General features: G+C 38.9%; 3 protein-coding genes across 6 annotated transcripts; all 3 read right to left on the minus strand.

Annotated features, from left to right (window-relative positions):
• Nucleotides 1-1,608: 1,608 nt before the first annotated feature.
• On the minus strand, nucleotides 1,609-7,715 carry LOC113524989 (H-2 class I histocompatibility antigen, Q9 alpha chain-like). The gene is made up of 7 exons (XM_026911400.3): nucleotides 7,393-7,715; nucleotides 6,436-6,702; nucleotides 4,221-4,496; nucleotides 3,613-3,915; nucleotides 3,389-3,514; nucleotides 2,474-2,506; nucleotides 1,609-2,297 (listed from the first exon to the last, which is right to left on the minus strand). Coding segments are annotated over exons 1-7 (1,077 nt in total). The 5' UTR covers nucleotides 7,463-7,715; the 3' UTR covers nucleotides 1,609-2,295.
• A 3,380-nt stretch (nucleotides 7,716-11,095) lies between these two features.
• Nucleotides 11,096-16,249, minus strand: LOC113524988 (BOLA class I histocompatibility antigen, alpha chain BL3-7-like). Of its 4 annotated transcripts, none has more exons than XM_053229123.1 (7): nucleotides 15,843-16,249; nucleotides 15,343-15,600; nucleotides 13,178-13,441; nucleotides 12,492-12,770; nucleotides 12,236-12,361; nucleotides 12,045-12,070; nucleotides 11,096-11,945 (listed from the first exon to the last, which is right to left on the minus strand). In XM_053229123.1, the coding sequence occupies exons 1-7, from the start codon at nucleotides 15,889-15,891 to the stop codon at nucleotides 11,904-11,906; spliced, it is 1,044 nt and encodes a 347-aa protein (XP_053085098.1). In that variant the 5' UTR covers nucleotides 15,892-16,249; the 3' UTR covers nucleotides 11,096-11,903. The 4 variants fall into 4 exon arrangements, with proteins under 4 accessions (XP_053085098.1, XP_053085097.1, XP_053085099.1 ...); XM_053229122.1 differs by having other exon boundaries at nucleotides 12,236-12,385; nucleotides 15,843-16,248; XM_053229124.1 differs by having other exon boundaries at nucleotides 12,236-12,325; nucleotides 15,843-16,247.
• Nucleotides 16,250-17,954: 1,705 nt separating this feature from the next.
• On the minus strand, nucleotides 17,955-20,821 carry LOC128317348 (uncharacterized). Its single transcript, XM_053229242.1, has 6 exons — nucleotides 20,797-20,821; nucleotides 20,081-20,449; nucleotides 19,953-20,000; nucleotides 19,718-19,837; nucleotides 19,519-19,541; nucleotides 17,955-18,277 (listed from the first exon to the last, which is right to left on the minus strand). The coding sequence occupies exons 1-6, from the start codon at nucleotides 20,819-20,821 to the stop codon at nucleotides 18,152-18,154; spliced, it is 711 nt and encodes a 236-aa protein (XP_053085217.1). The 3' UTR covers nucleotides 17,955-18,151.
• Nucleotides 20,822-21,519: the final 698 nt, after the last annotated feature.

Below are 21,519 nucleotides of genomic sequence, written 5' to 3' on the forward strand. Positions count from 1 at the left end.
TGGCACTTACATGGATTGGCCGTCAGCCCTGCCTTCTGAAGCTCTCCTAGGACTTCCGTGAGATGGTACAGGTGGTCTGACCATGTGGAGGAGTGAATTATTACATCGTCCAGGTAAGTGGCAGCGAATTTTCTGTGCGGCCGTAGGACGATGTCCATCAGACGTTGGAAGGTTGCGGGCGCTCCTTGCAGCCTGACCGGGAGAACCCAGTACCACCAGTGACCACTAGCAGTGCTGAATGCCGTCTTGGGTTTGGTGCCTGGAGCTAAGGCTACCTGCCAGTAACCTTTGGTGAGATCAAGGGTGGAGATGAACCGAGCTCTCCCCAGTCACTCCACCAGGTCGTCCACTCGGGGAAGGGGGTAGCTGTCAAAATCTGACACCTGGTTGAGCTTCCGTAAGTAGTTATACAGTCTGAGACCCCCGTCGGGCTTCGGAACCACCACGATGGGGCTGGACGAGGGGCTGGCAGACTCGCAGCATCCAGCTAACTTCCTCCTCAATAGCGGGGGGCTTCTGGGACACGGCAGGGCCGCTCTCGTACCATGACTTCCGGTGGGTTCTTCATCTCATGCTGGACCATCCCTGGTGTTGAGGAGCAGATGTCTGCAAACTGGTCCACTAGCTCTGTCAGCTCTTGCCTCTGTGCAGGGGTCAGATCTTCTCCATTCTGCACCAAGGTATGCTCTGGGGTCTCTCAGGAGAGACTGGTGAAAGCTGTGAGCACCAGGAGGTCACAGACTTGGCCCCGCCATTTGGTGCAGTGATAGGAGTCCCTCTTTAACCAGAAAACAGAAGACCGGAAGTCTCTCGTCAGGATACTGGTTCACCCCCTCTATCTGTTGCACCTGGCCCCAACAGTGTTTCAGACGGTCATCTTCCTTCAGCTCTGCCCAAAGTTGCCCACGTGAGTCACCTGGAATACACAAGAGACTGGATTAGTGGGATTGTGTGTCTCATCTTCCGCTCCTGGATTGGAGTCGTCTTCTTGGGCCAGGTATCCCGGCTGGACCCGGACAGGCTCTGCTCTGCTGTAGCTTTGTGGCTTTGTCTGGACACTGTCTGGACTTCGGCAGAAGTGCTGGGGTCATGGGGAACCCTGGCCAGTGCCTTCCATGTTGGAGTGGTACTGGTACTTTGGGGATCAGGCCCATCAGTAGTGGCCACTCCTCTGAATGGCTCCCGTTCCAGACCTCAGCAACAGGGACCTCCCTGACATCTCCGTGCATGCAGGGGACCAAAAGAGTCCTGCACGCCCTGATGATTGGCAGTTTATTATTCTTTACTTCGGATTGCAAAAGGTTACACACTCTTAATGGACATGACTTATTTCTTAAGGTAACAGAACAATTTCAGATTCCAATATACGGATATCTATTTTAAAAATATAGAAAAAAAAAAAACAAACAAAAAAACATGAGGCTGGAAAAGCCACAAAGAATTTCTAAAGATCTGGGTGTTCATCAATTCACAATAAGATAAACTGTACAAAAAAGTACAAAAAAGCTCCCTTGGTGTGGTCTTCCTGCAACGATACCAAGAGCATAACATGCAGTGGCAAAGGAGGTGAAAAAGAAACCAATAGTCTGAGCAAAAGACCTGAAGACCTTCTTTGATCACTGAAACTCTGTTTATTTCCATTATAAGAAAACAGGAAACTGCAGAGGAAACCACTCCAAATCTCTCCAAAAAATTTTAAAAAATAATAAAAAATCAAGGCATCTCCGCAGTTTGCAAAAGCCCACCTGAATATTCCACAACACTTCTTGGAAAAAGTTGAAGAGACAAAGTTGAAGTTTTTGGTAGAAACGGCAGACAACGATGAGGGAACAACTGAATTCAAGAACTTTTACAGGAGAATGCAGGCTCTGGGGAAACTTAATAGAAGATGAATGGTTTAACAAGACAGGAAAGAACAAGAGAATTTGTTTTTGGGAAGAATTAGTCTAAAATTTCTCCTCGTTGTTGTTCCAGTCTCATCTGCATTTTATGTATATACACACACACACACACACACACACACACACACATATATATATATATATATATATATATATATGGTGTGGAGTGAAATACAGAAATAATAGCAGCAGCATAAAGCAAAATTAATAATAATTGATTATTCATCATTTTTTATTTACATTTCCTTTTTTATCAGAAAGGGAAATGTGCGCAGATATTTGTATGTCTCTGTGTGTGAGAAAGAGTTCCTCGTCTCTTCATATCTGACACATCGTCCTCCTCTGTACAATATCTTATCTCTACATTCCTTCCTCATTTCTCTTTCCATCTCTCTTCTAGAAAGAAAAACAAAGAAGACAGAATTCAGTAAATACTGTTTTCTCTCTTACTCTCTCATTTGCTCATGGACACAGGACTTTAAAAGTTGTACTAATCTAATTTAGAGGTTGTGAAGTAGCGTTAAACTGTTGAAGAAACTTTATATGTAAAGTGAAAACAAAAGTTCACTTACAGGCATCGGAGCTGAGTGGAACATGTCTGAAGGCTGCAAGAAATAACACCAAATAAAATAGACAGTCAGCGCATTCATTCATTCATTCATTCATTCGTTCATTCGTTCATTCAATTATACATTCATTTTTTCCTGGTAGGAGGCAGAGTGGAAACAGGTTGAACACATCAGTCCAGACTTTCTATCCCCAGCTAAAGATTCGAGCTGTGATCCCCAGATATTCCCAAATCAAATGAGTGATATAAATGTCTCCAGTGAGTCCTGGGTCTGTCCCCGGGGTCTCTGTCCAGTGAGATGTGACTGACCAGGGGGCATCCCTTTAACTGCCCAACCACCTCATCTGGCTTTTCTCAATTCAACACTACTCTGATACTCTTCTGGATTGTCTAACTCTTCACCTATCACTGAGACTAAGCAAATCTGCAGAGGAACCTCATTTCCACTGGATGTACTACATTTCACTAACCACAGAAGACAGGGACATTGACCGCTAAACAGACAGCTTCATCTGATCCCCTGCTTCACCACCACAGACCAGTACAGTGACTGGAACACTGCTACAAATGGACCAGGATCTGCTGTCAATCACACGCTCTTTTTTTCTCCTTCACTCATGAAACTGAAACTCCAAGAAGGTCCTGGAGCTCTTATTGTATGTGGATATACAACTACATTTGGCAGTACCTTCCACCACATCGGCATTTTGGGCTGAGGCTGCCCGGGTTATGAGGGTGGGCCAGGCAGTTGTACACGGCACCACCCACAGGTATTATAGGATTAAAGAAAATTATTTCAAATACTAAATACAGCACAAAGTTTTCATTTTTGACTGTCTATCTGTTGAAAAAATGTTTCTGTTTTTAAAATCTAAACATTGCTAAATTTGGATTGAAGTTTCTTTCTTTCTCTTCTCACCAAATGTCTTCTTCTTCTTCCAGATGAGAATTTCAGCAACAGCAGCAACGAATGCCACAACTATACCAAAAATGATTGCAATCTTCCCTCCTGACACTTCATCTGGTAGTCCATACCTCCCAAAACCTGTTAAAACAGCACAGATACTTTATTATCTGCTGCATCCATAAATCACCTTCACTCTGTGTACAATGTGTAGATTTATGGGAAATTGGTTTTCCTACACTGTATGATTTTAGGCTTGATTATGTCCACAGGCAGCACCAACTCCTTCTCCAAGCTGCTGTGCTGAATCACGCAGGTGTAGGTGCGTTCCTCCAGCTCCTCATCTGGGACTTTCAGAATGCTTCTCTTCTGGAAGCTTCCATCCTGGTTGGGTAACGTCTCTCTGAGCTCCACGTCCTCCTGCACCTCCTCTCCGTCCTTCTGCCAGGTGATATTCAGTGCTTTAGGGAAGAAACCTGTAGCATGACACACCATCTTTCCAAAGAAGTAGTCCTCCTGGAACACTAACGTCTCAGGATGAACTGCAGAAACGTACAGAGACATAAATATTAAACCACTCTATGAGATTTATTCATTTATAAACATGAGGAGAAGTCCTTGTACATGCAACTAAATTCTGTTAGAAGTGTGTCACATGAATTTCCAGTTAAATAATTAAACTCAGTTGCCTCAGTTCTCATGTGAAGGACAGTAATGTGTGTGCAGTGAATGATGTTTCTTCTTTATTTAGTATAAAGAAGAATAAGTGAACAAACAAGGAGCAGTGTGAATGTGTGTGTGTGTGAGCAGCTGCAGTCACAGTAACAGAGCAGATCACATGCTTTACCTTTCCTTTCCAGAGTCTCTCTGCCGTAAGACACAAACTTCTTTAACTGCTTGATACACTCCTCCTCCAGGAAGTTCCACATGTATTTAGCCTCAGCTCCTGTAGACTCCCACATGTGTTCGGTGATCACAGCTTTATCATTAACTGCAGTCCAGGTTTCAGGTTTCAGATCCAGACTGATGAAATCTTCTCCATCATAACCGTACTGATCGTATCCTCTAGCGGTGCCGTCATCATCAAGCTCACAGCCAAACATCCTCTGTAGTGTATGAACTCCTGCAGACACACACACACGCAATATTTTCCGACAAGTTAAAGTAAAACTGTGAGGAACAAAATGTTTAACATCTAATTTAACCATTAATCTGTTACGGTTATGTTGAAGGTCACAAGAACTCCATGCAAAATTACAAAAATTTTCTGCATTTAGTCTCACGGCTCCGTTCACATTCAATATCTATGCAAGAAAACTGAATGTTGCAAGTGAGATATATATATATATATATATATATATATATATATATATATATATATATATATATATATATATATATATATATATATATAGTATGATCACTACTGCTGCCCTCCCCCCAGTGGCTTCACTGTAGTATTACATTCTACCCATATTTTTAATATTCAACAGTCAAGTCAAGTCAAGTCAAGTGGAGTTTATTGTCATTTCAGCCATATACAAGTTGACACTGAAACGAAACAACGTTTCTCCAGGAACAAGGTGCCACATAAGACAACACAGAACAACACAGAACTACGGAGACTACATAAATTACATAAATTAAACTAAATTAAACGTAAAGTGCACAAGTGCAAACATGTGCAGACAGCACAAGACAGAACAGACAGTACATAACTACGACGCTGACCAGTACACAGTCCTGTTGAAAGTGATAAAGTGACAGTAGTGCAAATATTACAGCTGAGGTAGTGTAAACAGTGTAAACATAGTAGTAGCAGCAATAATAAGACATGTGCAAAACATGTGCAGTGCATGTGCATAGAGGATGTTCTGTTGTGTGTATATATATATGTATGTATGTATGCGTGAGTTCCTTTGGACCAGTTCAGTTGTGTGTGTATATATGTGTGTGTGTGTGTATATGTATGTGTGTGTGTGTGTGTGTGTGTGTGTGTCTGTTCCTTCAGTCCAGTTCTAGGTATTTAGGAGTCTGATGGCATGAGGGAAGAAACTGTTGCACAGTCTGGTTGTGAGGGCCCGAATGCTTCGGTACCGTTTTCCAGACGGCAGGAGGGTGAAGAGTGTGTGTGAGGGGTGTGTGGGATCATCCACAATGCTGGTGGCTTTGCGGATGCAGCGAGAGGTGTAAATGTCTGTGATGGAGGGAAGAAAGACCCCGATGATCTTCTCAGCTGTCCTCACTATCCGCTGCAGGGTCTTGCGATCCGAAACGGTGCAATTCCCAAACCAGGCAGTGATGCAGCTGCTCAGGATGCTCTCGATAGTCCCTCTGTAGAACGTGGTGAGGATGGAGGGTGGAAGATGTTCTTGCCTCAGCCTTCGCAGAAAGTACAGGCACTGCTGGGCTTTCTTTGTTATGGAGCTGGTGTTGAGCGACCAGGTGAGGTTCTCCGCCAGGTGAACACCAAGAAACTTGGTGCTCTTGACGATCTCCACGGAGGAGCCGTCGATGTTCAGCGGAGTCAACAACCATCTCTTTAGTTTTGTCCACGTTCAGAGATAGGTTGTTGGCTTTGCACCAGTCCGTTAGCCGCTGCACCTCCTCTCTGTATGCTGACTCGTCGTTCTTGCTGATGAGACCCACCACGGTCGTGTCATCGGCGAATTTGATGATATGATTTGAGCTGTGCATTGCTACGCAGTCATGAGTCAGCAGAGTGAACAGCAATGGACTGAGCACACAGCCCTGTGGGGCTCCAGTGCTCAGCGTGGTGGTGTTGGAGATGCTGTTCCCGATCCGGACTGACTGAGGATCCAGTTGCAGAGGGAGGTGTTCAAATATTTAAAAAAAACATGTTGATAATGTTTCATAATTCAGATTATCAATTATTCAGACTAATCATTGCAGCTCTTCTGTAATCATAGGATCTACTGAGCGTTTCTTTTGACTTTGGCTCTCTAGCAGGACGGAGACTCACGACCTTGTGGTCAATGACACAGAACCTTAACCATTAAACCATCGCTGACATTTAACAGTAAAAGTGTGTTCATACTTACCTTTAGAGTGATTAAAGTCTTTCATTACTGTAGCTAAGAGCTGTTTGAGGTTCTCCTGATCACTCTGCATCTTCTGTGTCTGGTTTTTCCAGTAATCTGGAGCATCAGCATCAATCTTATTTATCCACTCCGTCTTTGGGATCATCTCTGTGATGTTGTTGTCGTAGTACACAAACTGCTCTCCATCCACCAGACCAACAGCAGTGAACTCTGGGAAATTTATTCCTGGTGTGACTGCAGTGTAGAGGTACTGCAGAGAGTGTGTGTCTGTAAAAACAAAGAGCGGCATTTAAATAGTTTTGATAAGAACAATATTCAAGACTTCCACAGCATTTTGGCTACAAATTCTAACAACTTTCTGGTTAATGAAAAAATTAAACCTTCACTAATGTTTAACATTTCTTTATGATTATGTTATATTAAACACAAATATAATAAACATAATATACTACATCACTGTCTGAATTCTGGATTGTGATTGGTCAGAAGGTGTTGATTAATTTTCTATATCAGCAGCTCTGACAGTAGTGCAGTGGCAAATCACAGGTTTATAATAAAAAGCTCATTCTGATGTGTTATAGTTTCTTTAATAACAGCTCATACACAGGGACGTGTACGGCAGATGTTCCATATAAACAGATTCTCCAGCGTCAACAGTCAGAGGTAAAGCTGTAAGTTTTCTGAAATGTCTAAGTCTTCAGGACAGGTGAGTTTTTGCTTTATGATTTCTCAGTAACATGACAAGCTGAAATAAAAATAAAATAAAAAAAACACTCCAACCCAAAACACAGCATGTTTGATTCACTTCCTGAAGGTGTGTCAATTCATCAGACAACACAGGAGTGGATTATCCTGTCTAACAGCACAACCTGAAGTGTGTCATTCCTCACTATCTAATGCACACATGTGCACATGAACACAGTACAGCAGTTATTCAGTGTATGAAATCACTCTTACCTGCAGATGTGTGAGGAAGACTAATCATGAGGAAGAGCAGGCCTTCCATAAGGACAGGACTGTGCTCCATTCCTGCAGAGCTTAAACAGAACTAAGCTTTAAGAGGTGCTGTAGAGGTTTCTTTTTGTGTTCCAGAGGTTACAACATCTGCACTGTGGAAAAGCTTGGTTTATCAGCAGCTGCTAGAAAGATTGTTTTGAGTTTCACTCCAGTAGTTCAGCAGCTCTCAGAAATACAGAAACTCTGTGCTACTGCACAGGAACAAACACACCAGCCTCTCGTTGAACCGAGGAAATATCGCGATATTTCGAGCCCATCACATTCTAAAGAGATCTCAATCTGGTGTGTTGTTCTGAAATTTAAAGGTCCAGTAGTTACACTCTCTCGCCTGTAGATGGCGCCAATCAGCAATAATACTGTATCACTTACACAAGGCATGCTGGGAATAAAAGGGGAAAAAATGCTCATTTCTTATGTTTCATTCTGCAGTTGATATTATATCCTTCAGTTTTATCTCTTCATTCTCATGAATCTGATAATAATATACTATCAACAACTCAATATGAAGATCATTTTACTTAAGGATTTTTAAGTAATGACCCTGAGAACATGGCATCTGAGATGCAGGCAAAATATTATTTCTCAAGATCTTTTTAAAAAATGTCAAAAATCAAGATATCTTTTTTAAAAAATGGCAGTTGAATATGAAACTAAACTTAACACTTTATCAGAATACTCACCATGAAGAAATGTTACTGCTGAGAAAGAGCATTGCTGCAACACACTACCCTCAAACCTGCAGCTTCTCGGAGAACTGTATGAGTCTTCTGATTTTCTATAGTTTCTACATTTACATACACTACATAAAGGGAGTGCCCCCAAGGAAATCTATCCAAAATTACTGTTGTCAGATTTAATATATACTAATACATGAAACACATATTTCAGTCAAATGAATATATACATTTGCAAATATATTTATAAAGCTGCCAGAGTAACATGTCATCTCTGGGGGATGAATCATTTTTTTGTCCTTCCATTGACTGAGTATCAATGGCATATTTATGATGAAACCGTATGGGGAAAAAAACAGGCTTAGGCATAGAGCTGGGCGATATGGTAAATAAATAAATAAACAAACAAATAAATAAATAAATAAATAAAACTCAATCGAATAATCTTAACCTCCAGTCCAAAATCTCTGAGAATGGATGGAATCCTATCAGCATGATTAGGCTAATTAGCACTGAACTGATTAGGCCTGGTTATATAGCTTTACACAATATAATATTTATATTATAATATTAGGCCTAGTTATACCGTTTACACACTATAATATTTAACCTAATGTTAGCTAGCTTGATAGGACTGTATCTTGTCTGACATTTAGACACTTAGACCTGTACTTTCACAAACTGTTGTGTTTCACGTGTTGCTTTAGGAGACCATTCTTTAAAAAACCCATGGAACTGAGGCAGCAATGATGTGCGAGTTCACACAGAGCGTGCCCCTCAGTCTCTGCACTATAGCACTGATTATCAGCTTCTCCACTATTTCTCTTATAACTGCTCAAATAATCCATTACTTTATCTGTTAAAGGTCTCTTATTGATTCTCAAATCTTTTGCCCTATTGATCACCACTTGTTTACTGACATTTATCAGATAATCTGTCACGGTGTTATCATGTGTTTATGTTAACCATCCCAATACTCAAACTAACACAAGAGCTCACCATAGAGTAAAGTAAATGTAAAGAGTGAGTATTTGAGTTTCTATATCCTTCCTGGCGGCTCGAACCAGTCTGGCCATTTTCCTCTGACCTCTCTTATCAACAAGGTGTTTCCAACCACAAAATTGTCCCTCAATCAATGTTTTTTTATTTTTCACCCCATTTTGTGTAACTCTAAAGAATGTTGTGTGTGAAAATCCCAGGAGATCAGCAGTTATAGAAATACTCAAACCAGCACGTCTGGCACCCCTGATCATGCCATGTTCAAAATCACTGAAATCACTGAGATTTCTTCCCCATTCTGATGTTTGAGCTGAACATTACCCAAAGCTACTGGTCTGTACCTGCATGATTTTATGCATTCCACTGCTGCCGCACAATTGATTAGATAGTTGCATGATTGAGTAGGTGTACATTAAGTGTTCCTAATAAAGTGCTCAGTGAGTGTTTAAACCCACAGTAAGTGGACTGATGAAAAACCAGAAGAAATCAGAGAATGATCAATGAACATCAAACTAAAAATGGACCAAAGAAGACTCAACATGTCATCACTCCTGGCCACTGAATCAGAGCTTGTTAAACATGATTTGGTGGATGAGTTTGTTCTCAAATTATTCACTATAATTTACTTAGCTCTAATAATTTAAATAATTGAATAACAGTTACCAGACAGGTCTTCCCACATGGATGTAGATGTGATCTGTATAGGTGTGAACACATGTAGGAACCTTCTGCATAAAGGGACGGCCCTTCCATTTCCAGCAGTGCTTTAAAAATATATCTCTTGGTGCAACAGTTTATTTTTTTTAGTTTGTAAACTCGAACGTAGTTTGAAACTAGGCTACAACAGAACTTACATTCTGCTGGTGCAGCTGGATGCAGACCAAAAATAGCATGACAAAGAAAAACAATTCACCTGCCAATCATTTTATTACCTTTCATTCATAATAGATATTGCAGTAAGACTACTGATCTAGCATCAGTACCAATCATTCTCCATTGTTCCCTTTCCATCTCTGCTTAGCATAGTTTAGATGTATTCACACCAAACCCATGATAACCATGTCTGTTCTAGCCTGTTTAGCCTGGAGAGATGCACAAGCTGTGATACTGTGGAGAACAGTGTTTTCAGTGATTTTTGTGACATTGCTGATGGTGCTCTTTTTCTCTTTTACACTTGGGTACTAATGTTTTGGAACCGCCTGAGTTTCTGTGTTACGAAGCGTATATGGGCATTCCTGCTACCAGGGTCTGGGCATAGTCCTGTACAACTTGCTCTGTGGAGAATACCCCTTTAATTCAAATGAGGACTTTCATTCTGGGCACCCGATTGTATGTCCTGACATGTCTTGAGATGAGTCGATGAGTCCAGGTTAGACAGTGAGGATACAGTAGACTTAATTCCTGTGAGCTAAGGCATGCTGTAATAGTCTAGATTATGGGGATTGTACTGGATCAGTATTGAGCTCTGTAACAGAGACTGACGTGCTTATTTAATTAATGTAATGTAATAGGTAATTACATTAAAGAAATAAATGTAAAATAAGGAAATACTTAATGTTTTCTATCCTAGTCTATTTTAAATATGTGTTTTGTTTTGTTATTTATTTTGCAGATCTCTCCTGGAACCAAAGATCTGACACAACCCAGCTGGAATCGTGGAAGGCTGCTGGACTGTGGACCATGCCGCGTTACTGTGAAATCGATACGCCTACCTCAGAAGTCCTGCATGGGAGTTGCATGTGTTGGGTGGGGTTTGCTGAAAACAAAAATGTATCTCACTTATGCGTGATTCTGATATTGAACTTTAATCTGTTTTTCTTGTGTGATATCAGCTTGAGCGGGGTTTGTCTTCTGGCCTGGAAAGCCTGCTTCAGAGGCCTCGTGTGAACTCCAGTGGGAAGCGCTACATGAAAGACCGAGATCAGCTTGACAAATAATTTAAAAAAAACTATGAACTTGAAACAAAGCAGTCTAACTTAGATTCTTTTAATTTATTTCTTGTAACAGAAAATAAAAAAAGATGAAAGGAACAACAAAACTGCACCATTATAATAACATATGCAGAGTATACAAAGAAATTTGTTAAAATGTGTCATCGTCACAGTTCAGTGCAAATACAGAATGGCTAGAATGACTGATGTGTTAGATAGCCTGCCTACTACTCTAATACAGCATCCATAAATTCTGTTTTTACAGATCATAGTTCAGTTTCTCCAGTAAATGCAACTTGTGACCTGAGTAAGGCAGAGATGTCAGCATACAGTGGCCCCAAAAAGTATTTGAACACTTACGCCACACTTATAAATATATGAATTACACTGCATTAGAAAACAACATGGCAAACCAAGTGGCAGTGAATTTAAAGAAAGATACCACAAGCAAACTTTTCAAGCATTTTTATCTATTTTTTGGGAAATGTTTTGCTTGAAAATTGTGCTTGTGGTAATTTAGGTAAGTAAGTAAGTAAGTAAGTAAGTACAACATGTCATACTTTTTATCTGTTTATAGTTGCATTTAATTACATGGAACATTCGTAAAACAAATTGGTTCTTGTTCTCATGTTGTAGCAGGTATAAACATTTGTTCCCTCACCAGTCTCTCTTTTTGCCTCTCTTGAAAATAAAAAGACAAAAAAAAAAAACCCCGCACACAGCTTGTCATGTTAAATGGATGTCATATTAAATGCTGGATTTTCACTCCACACACAGATTTTTATTCCATATTACACTGTAAACATCATCATGTCTTTCTCTCTCAGTTCAGCAGGAAGACACACAGTCACACTTTAAGAGTTGTTGGAGGAAGAATCTCCTTCAGAGGCTGTGAAACATTCAAATCCATCACAAAGTGAACTAAACACTGCAACTAAATAATGTACTGGTTTTAAACCTCATTTATGGATCATAAAGGTTCACTTACGGCTTTGGCTGGAACAGGTCTGAAGCCTGAAACACAGATGATGGACAGACAGTTATTATAAAATCTGTCTACTGTGTTTGCTTTCACAAGACATTTAGTCAATATCAGCTTATTGTCCTGTCTAATTTATAAGTTAAACTTAAGAGTAAGCAGAATTAGAAACTTCACATCTGCCTCCTTCCTCCTCTCACCAGAGTTCTTCTTCTTCCAGACCACAATTCCAGCAACAACGGCAACGAGAGCAACGACTACAGCAACGATGATAGCAATCGATGCTCCACCTGATCCTCCACCTGATCCTCCACCTGATCCTCCACCTGATCCTCCATCTGATCCTCCATCTGATCCTCCACCTGTTAAATCAGCACAGAGTCTTTATTATATGCTGCAGCAATAAATCAGCTTTCACTGTAAATCTGGAGTTTTAGAGGAAAGTGTTTCTCCGACCTCTCACAGGCAGCACTAACTCCTTCTCCAAGCTGCTGTGCTGAATCACGCAGGTGTAGTTGTGTTTCTGCAGCTCCTCAGCTGGAACTGTCAGAATGCTTCTCTTCTGGAAGCTTCCATCCTGGTTGGGTAACGTCTCTCTGAGCGCCACGTTCTCATGCACCTCCTCTCCGTCCTCCTGCCAGGAGATCACCACTGCTTTGGGGAAGAAACCTGTAGCATGACACACCACCTCTGGAGAAGGAGAGTGTTTCTGGAACGCTGACGCCTCGGGACGAACTGCAGAGACACACAGAGGCATAAATATTAAACCGCTGTCAGATTTATTCATTTATGAATGACATGAGAAAAATGGTTTTCCACGCAATTAAGTTTTGTTAAAACAGTCACAAGAGTTTCCCTCTAAACAGTGAAACTAGGTGGTTATTTGTCATGTGATCAACATTTTTTTGGCTGCAAGAATGTAAAAGACAGTTTAAGTTTGTACGAAGTGGCAGTGTGTGTGTGTGTGTGTGTGTGATGTTTCATAATATAGGAATGGTTTTAGTGTGTGTGCTATCAGTGGATGTGGGTGTTGTTAGAAAGAGTATGTTATCCGTGTGTGCAATGTGTGTGTGTATGTGTGCATGTGTGTGTGTGTGTGTGGCAGCTGCAGTTACAGTAACAGAGCAGATCACACACTTTACCTTTCCTCTCCAGAGTCTCTCTGCCATTAGACACGTACTTCTTTAACCAATCAATACAGTCATTCTCCAGGTAGCTCTTCCAGTATTTAGCCTCAGCTCCTCTAGGATCCCACTTGTTTATAAAGATCACAGCTTGAGTCCAGGTTGCATTTTTCAGATTCAGATTGATGAAATCTTCTCCATCATAACCGTACTGATCGTATCCTCTAGTGGTGCCGTCATCATCACACTCACAGCCAAACATCCGCTGTAGTATATGAGCTCCTGTACGCGTACACGCACACACACACACACACACACACACACAGCACAGGAAATAAATAGACTCATTCATTACTACTGTCTGACATTTACTATACTGACACTCTGGTGTTCACAATCATTTTCCACGGTCGTTAGATCTCAAATGCGTGCATGGCAACAAACAGAATGTTAATTAATTGCAAGTGAGTTGAGACAAATAAAGTATCCTTAAAGAAATATTGTGACAACTGAAAGATTGAAATAAATAAAAAATGGGATAACAAATAATAAATAATAGTGATATATTGAGGACAATTAAATATTTTTCACATTTTTCTTTATGCATTGTTTTTCTTATGTAATTGTTTATTTAATTATTACTTTATTTAATATTTAAGACACCACATGCCAAGGCATTCTGTGCTTTAGTGAGAGCAGAGAGAACCACAGAGGACTGTGAGTGAATTTGGTATTGGAGAAGAGGTGCACCTGTGCCCTATCAAAATTTTCCCATATCCGGGTTCAACTACCCCCAGCTACCCCCTCAACTACCCCCCTCTCTCCCATGGAGCAACACACCCAAGCGACTCCTTTTGTCACTACAGCCTTGTGTCTCCAGTGAGTTAGAACTTGTGCACCTCTGGCTGAGCTGAAGAGGCGTCTCTATCTGTGGTATTCTGAAATTGGTTGCAGGCTGATAACCCATTTATGAAATTTCCCTAATTCCCACAGGCCCAAGGGGAGTACAGCTGCAGCTGTGGTTAAAAATCCTAGCATCCTCAGCAGGACCTGTATTCCACATAAAGATCTGCCCTAATCTGACTGCTGAGCATGGTAATGTCTGCCACACGTTGTGGTGAGAGGATGACTAGTGTTCTTGATCAATCTAGATTCATGTCAATGAATTATGTGGCCTTCTTTGGTACTAGAGAGAGAGGTAGAAGAGTAGGATACTGAATGGAAAGCCTGTCTTTAGAAGGCAAATCTCCAAAATGCTCCAGAGTGAGAGGAACATGAAATTGCATTGTGCAGATACAATGACACACACCAGTCTTGTCGCACCCCACAAATTACATTTGACCACCTTAACATGAGGGAACAAGCAGATTACTGAAACAAATTAACTGACTTTGATAAATTCTGAGGGAGAGACCTTGTAGTATAATATTTTCTTTCTGTCTTTATAATAATTGCAACCTAATCTCACAAATCTGCCACACAGCCCAAAAATCAACTTTTTTGTCATTAAATGAAGAGTCTGGATTAGAGTGGCCATCCGTGGTCGTCCTGTATTGAAAATATAAATCCGTGTTCCTTACTGAGCCAATAAGGGACACGATTTGTCCCAAATTTTCATAAATACATACACCAAGTCTTCACAGAGGACAGAAAAACATAATTGTTAATAGAATTAAATCAGGTTAATGTCATCATTATCGTGGTTATGCAGATTCAGCTGCGTGCTTCTTAAAATATCCATCACCTAGTGGTGGAGGCAAATAATATTTGCTGTGGGGTGAGAGGTTGTCCTTTATTTTTCCTCACTGGAGGTGGAAACCGTAGTCTGAATGCTTTCTGAACAAATGTATATTGGAAGAATAAAGCAACAACCTATTTAAACACAATCACAGAGCAAACCCTGAAAAGGCAACTCAAACAACTCATAGAAATCACGCATCTTTACAACTTTCAAGCACCTCTACAATACCTAAATGACAATACACTACAGAAAATGCAAATGACAAATGCATAACAATATGAAATCATGTTCTGTGGGCTACTCTGATATCGCAGTGCTGCCATTTGTGTTTGTGCATTTACAGGCTGCTTACAGACAGAACTAAAAGCCCTCTGGTCACAATCACATCATTAACACCCGATGCCATTTAACAAATAAAGAATAGAAATGTATTCATCCTTACCTTTACTGTGATTAAACTGATTTAATACTGTTGTGAATTTGCTGATAAAGCTATCCTGATGGCCCTGCATGTCCTGTGTCTCACTTTTCCAATAGGTTTCATCCTCAGGCTTCTTTATCCAATCCTTTGGGATCAGCAACCTGTTACTGCTGCTGTAGAACATAAACTGCTCTCCATTCAGCAGACCAACAGCAGTGAACTCTGGGAAATGTATTCCTTGTGTGAGTGCAGTGTAGTAGTACTGTAGGGACTGTGTGTCTGCAAAGACAAGAACCAGCATTTAAAACAGCTTTGATAAATTACTAATTACAGTGTCACAATGTTTCAGTTCCAAATCATCTGAAGGTCATGAATGTACATGTCTTGTTAATACTCTTGTCCCTACACTTTCTATTGCTTTGCATTGTAGATAATAATAATGTAATGTAATTCTCGACCTCCGAGCAGAAGAACCGAAAGATACTAAACAAACAAACAAACAAATAAATACTCGACCTTACCTGCAGAAACGTGAAGAAAGCAAGCTGTAAATAAAAGTAAGCTCTTCATCAGGTCGGTCCAGTTCCAGCTGCGGGTCAGAGCAGTGTCGAGCTCCAGCACACAGGAGAGTCAGGAGTGTAGAGGAACTTTCACTGGGAACAAACTTCTCATTCAAACTTCTGTCAGCTGAGTTCCATCATTCTGTTAGCAGCTTCACACAGCAGATTTCAGGCTTTTTCGAGGTATTCACACATTATACGAGAAATGTGTAAACTTTAGCAAATACAGACCCTGCAGTGTTGGGGAAATACATTTACAGTTATTGACGATAACTACAATAATACTGTCTCAGCTACATGGCTACCCGCCGTGAGTTTCGGTCTGAACTCCAGAGACTTTCGGTCTGACCGGCGGAAGAAAACAATCCACAGACCAATGGGAATTCTATATTCATCAACGTCACCAGTTTATAGGCAGATTTAGCGATTACAGGTTATGATGGAATTCCGCCTGCTTACTTCCTGATAAAAATCACATTCCCAATACAATAAAAGAGCTTCATTTCAAAGTCCTACATAAGGTGTACGTTTGTAATTCAATTGTTTCATCCTTCTGTGAATTAGAAATAGAAACTATACCACACAATTTTTTTTTTTTTTTATTAATGTAAAATTGTTTCCTCTTACATACTCAAGACATACTCAAGGTGCACATACTTATCATCATTATATCAAATCTCATCATATTAAATCTACACTGGCCCTTTGTCTTAAAGAAATGTAATTGGCTATTTCTCCAGTACAGACCATACTCAGGATGGAATATGTAGTTAATTTTTTTTTTATTCTTTTGACCAAATACAAAAAAAATAAATGTAAAATTTTTTTATAAAATAAATCTATAAAAACAAAAACTCCTAAATTTAACATTTTGATGGTAGAAATTAATGATGGTAGACCATTTTATAGATAACCTTTAAATGGTGTTTTTAAAAATTTTTTTATTATTACTGTTGTAATTATTGTTTGTCTCTTTAATCTATTCCTATTTCTCTATGTGCAGTAATAAGATGGTTGCAGTAAAAAAGAAGGGAAAAGGGTGAAAAAAAAGATTGCAGGTTATGGAGCTCATTGTGGAGCTTGGAAGCTGTCAAAAGCAATTGAAAATTAATTTTGTGTATATTTGAATTATATACGTCACATTAAATAAAATTAAAGTTTTTTGTGGAGCATTTAATAATTTTACATTTTTCTATGTTTTTTCCCTTTGTTTTGAAAATTTCCAGGCATAAGATTTACAAAAAAGGGAAAAGAAGATAAGTGTAGAAAGGAGAAGAGGAGAGAAGAAGAGAAGAATAGAGAGAAGTGTTCAGAAGAGAGCAGGAGAGAAGAAGAGAAGAATAAAGAGGAGAAAAGAAGAGGAGAGAGTAGAAGAGGAGAGAAGAAGGGAAGAATAAAGAGGGGAAGAGAAGTGTAGAGAGAAGAGAAGAACAGAAGAATAGAGAGTGAACACTCTAGGAACACTTCTAGGAAGTATGACGCTTAGGGGTGTAACGATACATTGTGATATGATGCATCGCATTACAAATTGCATTACAAAATTGTAATGATGTGCATTGTAGAAATTCACATGCGATTCTCATCATGTATGTGAGTATTGTATTAATAATGCAACTAATGCAATTGCACAATTTGACACTAGAGGTCCCAATCTGCACAATCTATAGAGTTAGAATATGTGACAGCTCTGGATCACAATGACGCACATTATAGGTCATATGGTTACAAACCTTGTTATAACAGTTAAAATGAGCTCTTTAGTAGCTTTCAAAGGACACCGCTGCTGCAATCTATGATACCTGAAAATGAGGCTGTGGAAATCTTACGGGGCATTTTAGCCGACTTTGGAGCTCTAGTTCCAGTTAAAATGATACCTCGGGTGCTGCTACAGAGATCATTATGTTTCAATCCATCATTTTCCCCAGGTCAGGGTATTTGTTTATTATCAAATACTTATAACAATTCTATTACCATTATTACTTATCTATACCCTAATAAATTACCATTATTTATTTTCAAGCTATAGTGTAGTACATTTTGTTTACAATAATTAAACCTCTGTTCATAGCAATATTTGATTTATTTTTTATGGTTCAGAAATACAAAGGAGTCTTTTCAGTCATAATCTTTCTTCAGTCAAGATTTGTTCAAAATATTCTGAGAATCCAATTGAATTATGAATCATGAAGCCAGTATCGTGAATCAAATTGTGAGCAGCATGTATCGTTATACTGTCACTAATGCTACATGAGCACGCTATCCCATCATTGCTAAGCTAATTTATGATATACAACATATGAATAAATATCACATAGTTCCTTTATTTCACCATGTCCCCTTGTCCTCTTGGTTTTCTTAGAGAGCTGTACAGGTCCATAATTCACAGAGTCATGCTCCTGTAATGACAAAGAGGATACCTTAGCCATGATAAAACAATAAATCACTTACACTTGTGTATTTTCTTTCTTTTGTATTATTATACTTATTAAAGTGAATTGAGGTGTAATTTATTGAGATAACAGTTAGACCTCTTGTGATAAAGAAGCTCATTAGTTAAGAACTACAATGCTGCAATTTGTATCTTTCTATCATTGATTAATTCATCGTCGGCAACCGAGTTCAGGATCGAACTGCAGCTGTGAGGGGGTGACACTACCCACTGTAGGTACCACCATACCACCCCACAAACTTGTTAATTATTTAAACAAAAGTAAACTTTCGAAATTCATTGTATTTGAAAACATTAAAGAATTCTCTCTTTTGTTGTTGTTGTTGTTGTTTTTTTTCAAATCCCCAGAAGTGGAGAAGATTGCTTCCAGCTTTCTCATGGTTTATCAGTGTATATTGGACTCTCTTTCTGATGGCATGTTATATTGTCATTAATTAATACTTTAATTTTACCAAGTGTTTCAATCCACAGCAGCCATGTCAGTGTCAGAGGAGAAAAAAACAGAAAAACAGGTAAGTGAAAAGCACAAGTGAATTAAGCGTAAACCCCATGAGAAATCCACTGAAATAACACACGCTATACACTGAGAACTTGCAGTAAGTTGGAATTTGTAGCCAAAAAACCGATCATGGGCCATTTGATTCTGAATATAGGCATGGGTAAGGAGAACTTAAAGAAAGAAATTAAAGGAAGTGCTGGTAGTGTGTAATAGTGAGTACTGGCCCACTTCACACACTGTATTAAACGTGATCAACCAAACAGTCAACATAGTGATCCTACAATAATTCTTTCCAGATCTCCAGTGTTACAGTAAAGCAAAAATACACTGCTACAGTTTCAGGGAAATTATGAACTGCCAGTAACAGTAACAGAGTAGAGCTAAACTGTGTACATTCAAAGCTTTCTTGCATATACAATGATGTCCAAAATTATTGGCACCCATATTAAATATGAGCAAATAAGGCCATAGCTTTAGTGCAAAAAAAAAAAAAACACAAGAAGAGATTAAGTAAGTAAGTAAGTAAGTAAGTAAATAAATAAATAAATAAATAAATAAATAAATGAAAGGTTAAATTCTATACTAGCTCATAACAAATGAAAGTCTTTTTTTTTTTTCAAATGAAATCAGGCTGCCAATAATTCTGTAAACCACTGTATCTGCTTACTTGGACTTATTTGTAGATTTACCTGATCTGCTTCAGCATTATCAACTAAAAAAAAAAAGTTTTAGATTAGCTTTTATGTTTTTATTCATAATACTTTCATTTTTGCATTTTTGTAAACATGAACAGGATTATTATTATTTTGTTATTGTTGCTAATAATAATAATAATAATAATAATAATAATAATGTATTATTTATTAATTAATAGGAGTAGTATTTTACCTCTGTGTGTTTTTTTGTGCCTCAGTATGATGAAGATCAGGACACAGAGAAGAATCACAATCACTACACCAAACGCTACATTCAGCATGAAGAACACAGCAGAAGAGACTGAAGCTTGGACTGTAGAAGAACACATTTCTACAGTTAAACACCACACTGAATTTTGATTTAAAATTGGAGCTACACATATACATTTGGAGATTTGGCTGCACAAAAGAATGGATAAATGACAAACCTTGTGCTCTGTCTATGTTCTTGGGAAGTGTTTCATTTCCCCCTGAAACTGTACAGTTATGTATGCATTAAAAAAATAAAAATTTAACAAAATTTATAATGCAAGAGATTTGTATTGATTACATTTACCTTTCACCCTCAAGTAGCTTGAATTGCTAAATGAAATTTGGTTCAGTTGCATGAAGCTGCAGTAATACAGTCCCGTGTCAGAGACATTTACTGCAGTGATTGTGAGAGACGTGTTCCTGCCATGAACAGAAATCACCATGCGCTCAATGTCATTATAGAAGTAACACTTTTGTGGTGGACCTGATGTCTTAAAATGCCTGCACCCAACAAGAAGTGGTACTGAAGTGGTACTTAATGAAGCAGTATAGAGGTACTGGTAGAACCAGAAGATGTAACCTGCATGATCCAGCTCATGCTGGCACCAAATAGTGACATTATCACCAGGTTCTGCTTCTAAAGCTGAAGAGCACAGAGTCTCAGAGAGCAAACCTGCAACCCATAAAACACACACCTCATTTATATTAAGCATATCCTGTTTAGCCTTTTTGTAAAATGAGTTATTAAATATGCAGTGTGAAATGAAAGTTAAACCCTGTTCAAACTTACAGTAACAATGTCTCATAGCAAACTATAACAAAAAAGGGGAAAAATCTGTTTGATATTTTACTTTTTTCTGAATCATTTCACAACTTTTTAGCTTTCAGTAATTTAATGTGATGTTTAATTGAGACCTCTGCCATGTAGTGTTATTCAGATAATAAAAATATAAAAATATCTTACAATTCTATACAATTGGTTTTATATGTAATGAAACAAAATATGTAATTTAGACTTACCCATCACAAAGAGAAACAAAAGCATGATTGCGAACCAGTCGTTTGATGTTCTGTGTCAGGCGAGTAACAGAGAGGAAATGGCTATCTGGAGAATTAAATGATGGTTTTTCTGTGAGCAGGGGGTGTGAGCAGTGTACTGGCTGCAGCAGTTTATTAGCTAACTAAAAGCCTTCCTGGTAGTGTTTTATTTCCTGCAACATCAGGACTTGATTAATTTCATGGAGCATCTAATTAATTTATCCAACTATATAAGAAAGGCTGAATTCATCTGCCCAATTTGTCATCATTTTTTTTTTTTTTGTCATCAAAGTCACTTGTAACCCCTCCTTACATTAACTGTTACAGTGCTAATTTGTGTCCAGATCTGTGATTGTGTAGATTCCACACTGGAGATTCTGATATACAGAGAACTCGGGTCATTGCTCCAGTCTTAACACAGTTTACATAGAGTTTATACATTTGACTCTAAGAGGAAAGTTTGACATCAATCTTCAAGGTGATTGATGTGAATTCTCCTTGTTTAAGTGTTTAAAAAAGCAAATGGAGGTTCTGCTTGGGTTAAATTGCACTGTTTAGGAATAATTTAATTACTGTGATCATTCAATGCTCAACAATGACTTGTTTATGCAAAGTAAAATGAAGAGTAAAAACATGTTTTGTGGTTTTAGTGCAGCAAAGTTGCAAAAAGGAAAAAAAAAAAAAAAAAGCTATGGCCAAGGTGGC

This window comes from Pangasianodon hypophthalmus, chromosome 24 (assembly GCF_027358585.1).
Source record: "Pangasianodon hypophthalmus isolate fPanHyp1 chromosome 24, fPanHyp1.pri, whole genome shotgun sequence".
Classification (NCBI taxonomy): domain Eukaryota; kingdom Metazoa; phylum Chordata; class Actinopteri; order Siluriformes; family Pangasiidae; genus Pangasianodon; species Pangasianodon hypophthalmus.

What these genes read in the sequence shown, in the direction of transcription:
- LOC113524988 (XM_053229121.1), bottom strand. Translation starts at nt 15,891, where the DNA reads ATGAAGAGCTTACTTTTATTTACAGCTTGCTTTCTTCACGTTTCTGCA. An exon ending in AGAGACTCTGGAGAGGAAAG is followed by an intron (nt 12,771 to 13,177) that starts GTAAAGTGTGTG and finishes GTGTCTCTGCAG; the next exon opens with TTCGTCCCGAGGCGTCAGCG. An exon ending in CTGGAAGAAGAAGAACTCTG is followed by an intron (nt 12,071 to 12,235) that starts GTGAGAGGAGGA and finishes TCTGTGTTTCAG; the next exon opens with GCTTCAGACCTGTTCCAGCC.
- LOC113524989 (XM_026911400.3), bottom strand. Translation starts at nt 7,462, where the DNA reads ATGGAGCACAGTCCTGTCCTTATGGAAGGCCTGCTCTTCCTCATGATT. An exon ending in AGACTTTAATCACTCTAAAG is followed by an intron (nt 4,497 to 6,435) that starts GTAAGTATGAAC and finishes GTGTGTCTGCAG; the next exon opens with GAGTTCATACACTACAGAGG. An exon ending in GAAGAAGAAGAAGACATTTG is followed by an intron (nt 2,507 to 3,388) that starts GTGAGAAGAGAA and finishes TATTTCTTGCAG; the next exon opens with CCTTCAGACATGTTCCACTC.
- LOC128317348 (XM_053229242.1), bottom strand. Translation starts at nt 20,821, where the DNA reads ATGCTTTTGTTTCTCTTTGTGATGG. An exon ending in AAGCTACTTGAGGGTGAAAG is followed by an intron (nt 20,001 to 20,080) that starts GTAAATGTAATC and finishes ATAACTGTACAG; the next exon opens with TTTCAGGGGGAAATGAAACA. An exon ending in GCACAAAAAAACACACAGAG is followed by an intron (nt 19,542 to 19,717) that starts GTAAAATACTAC and finishes TTTTTTTTTTAG; the next exon opens with TTGATAATGCTGAAGCAGAT.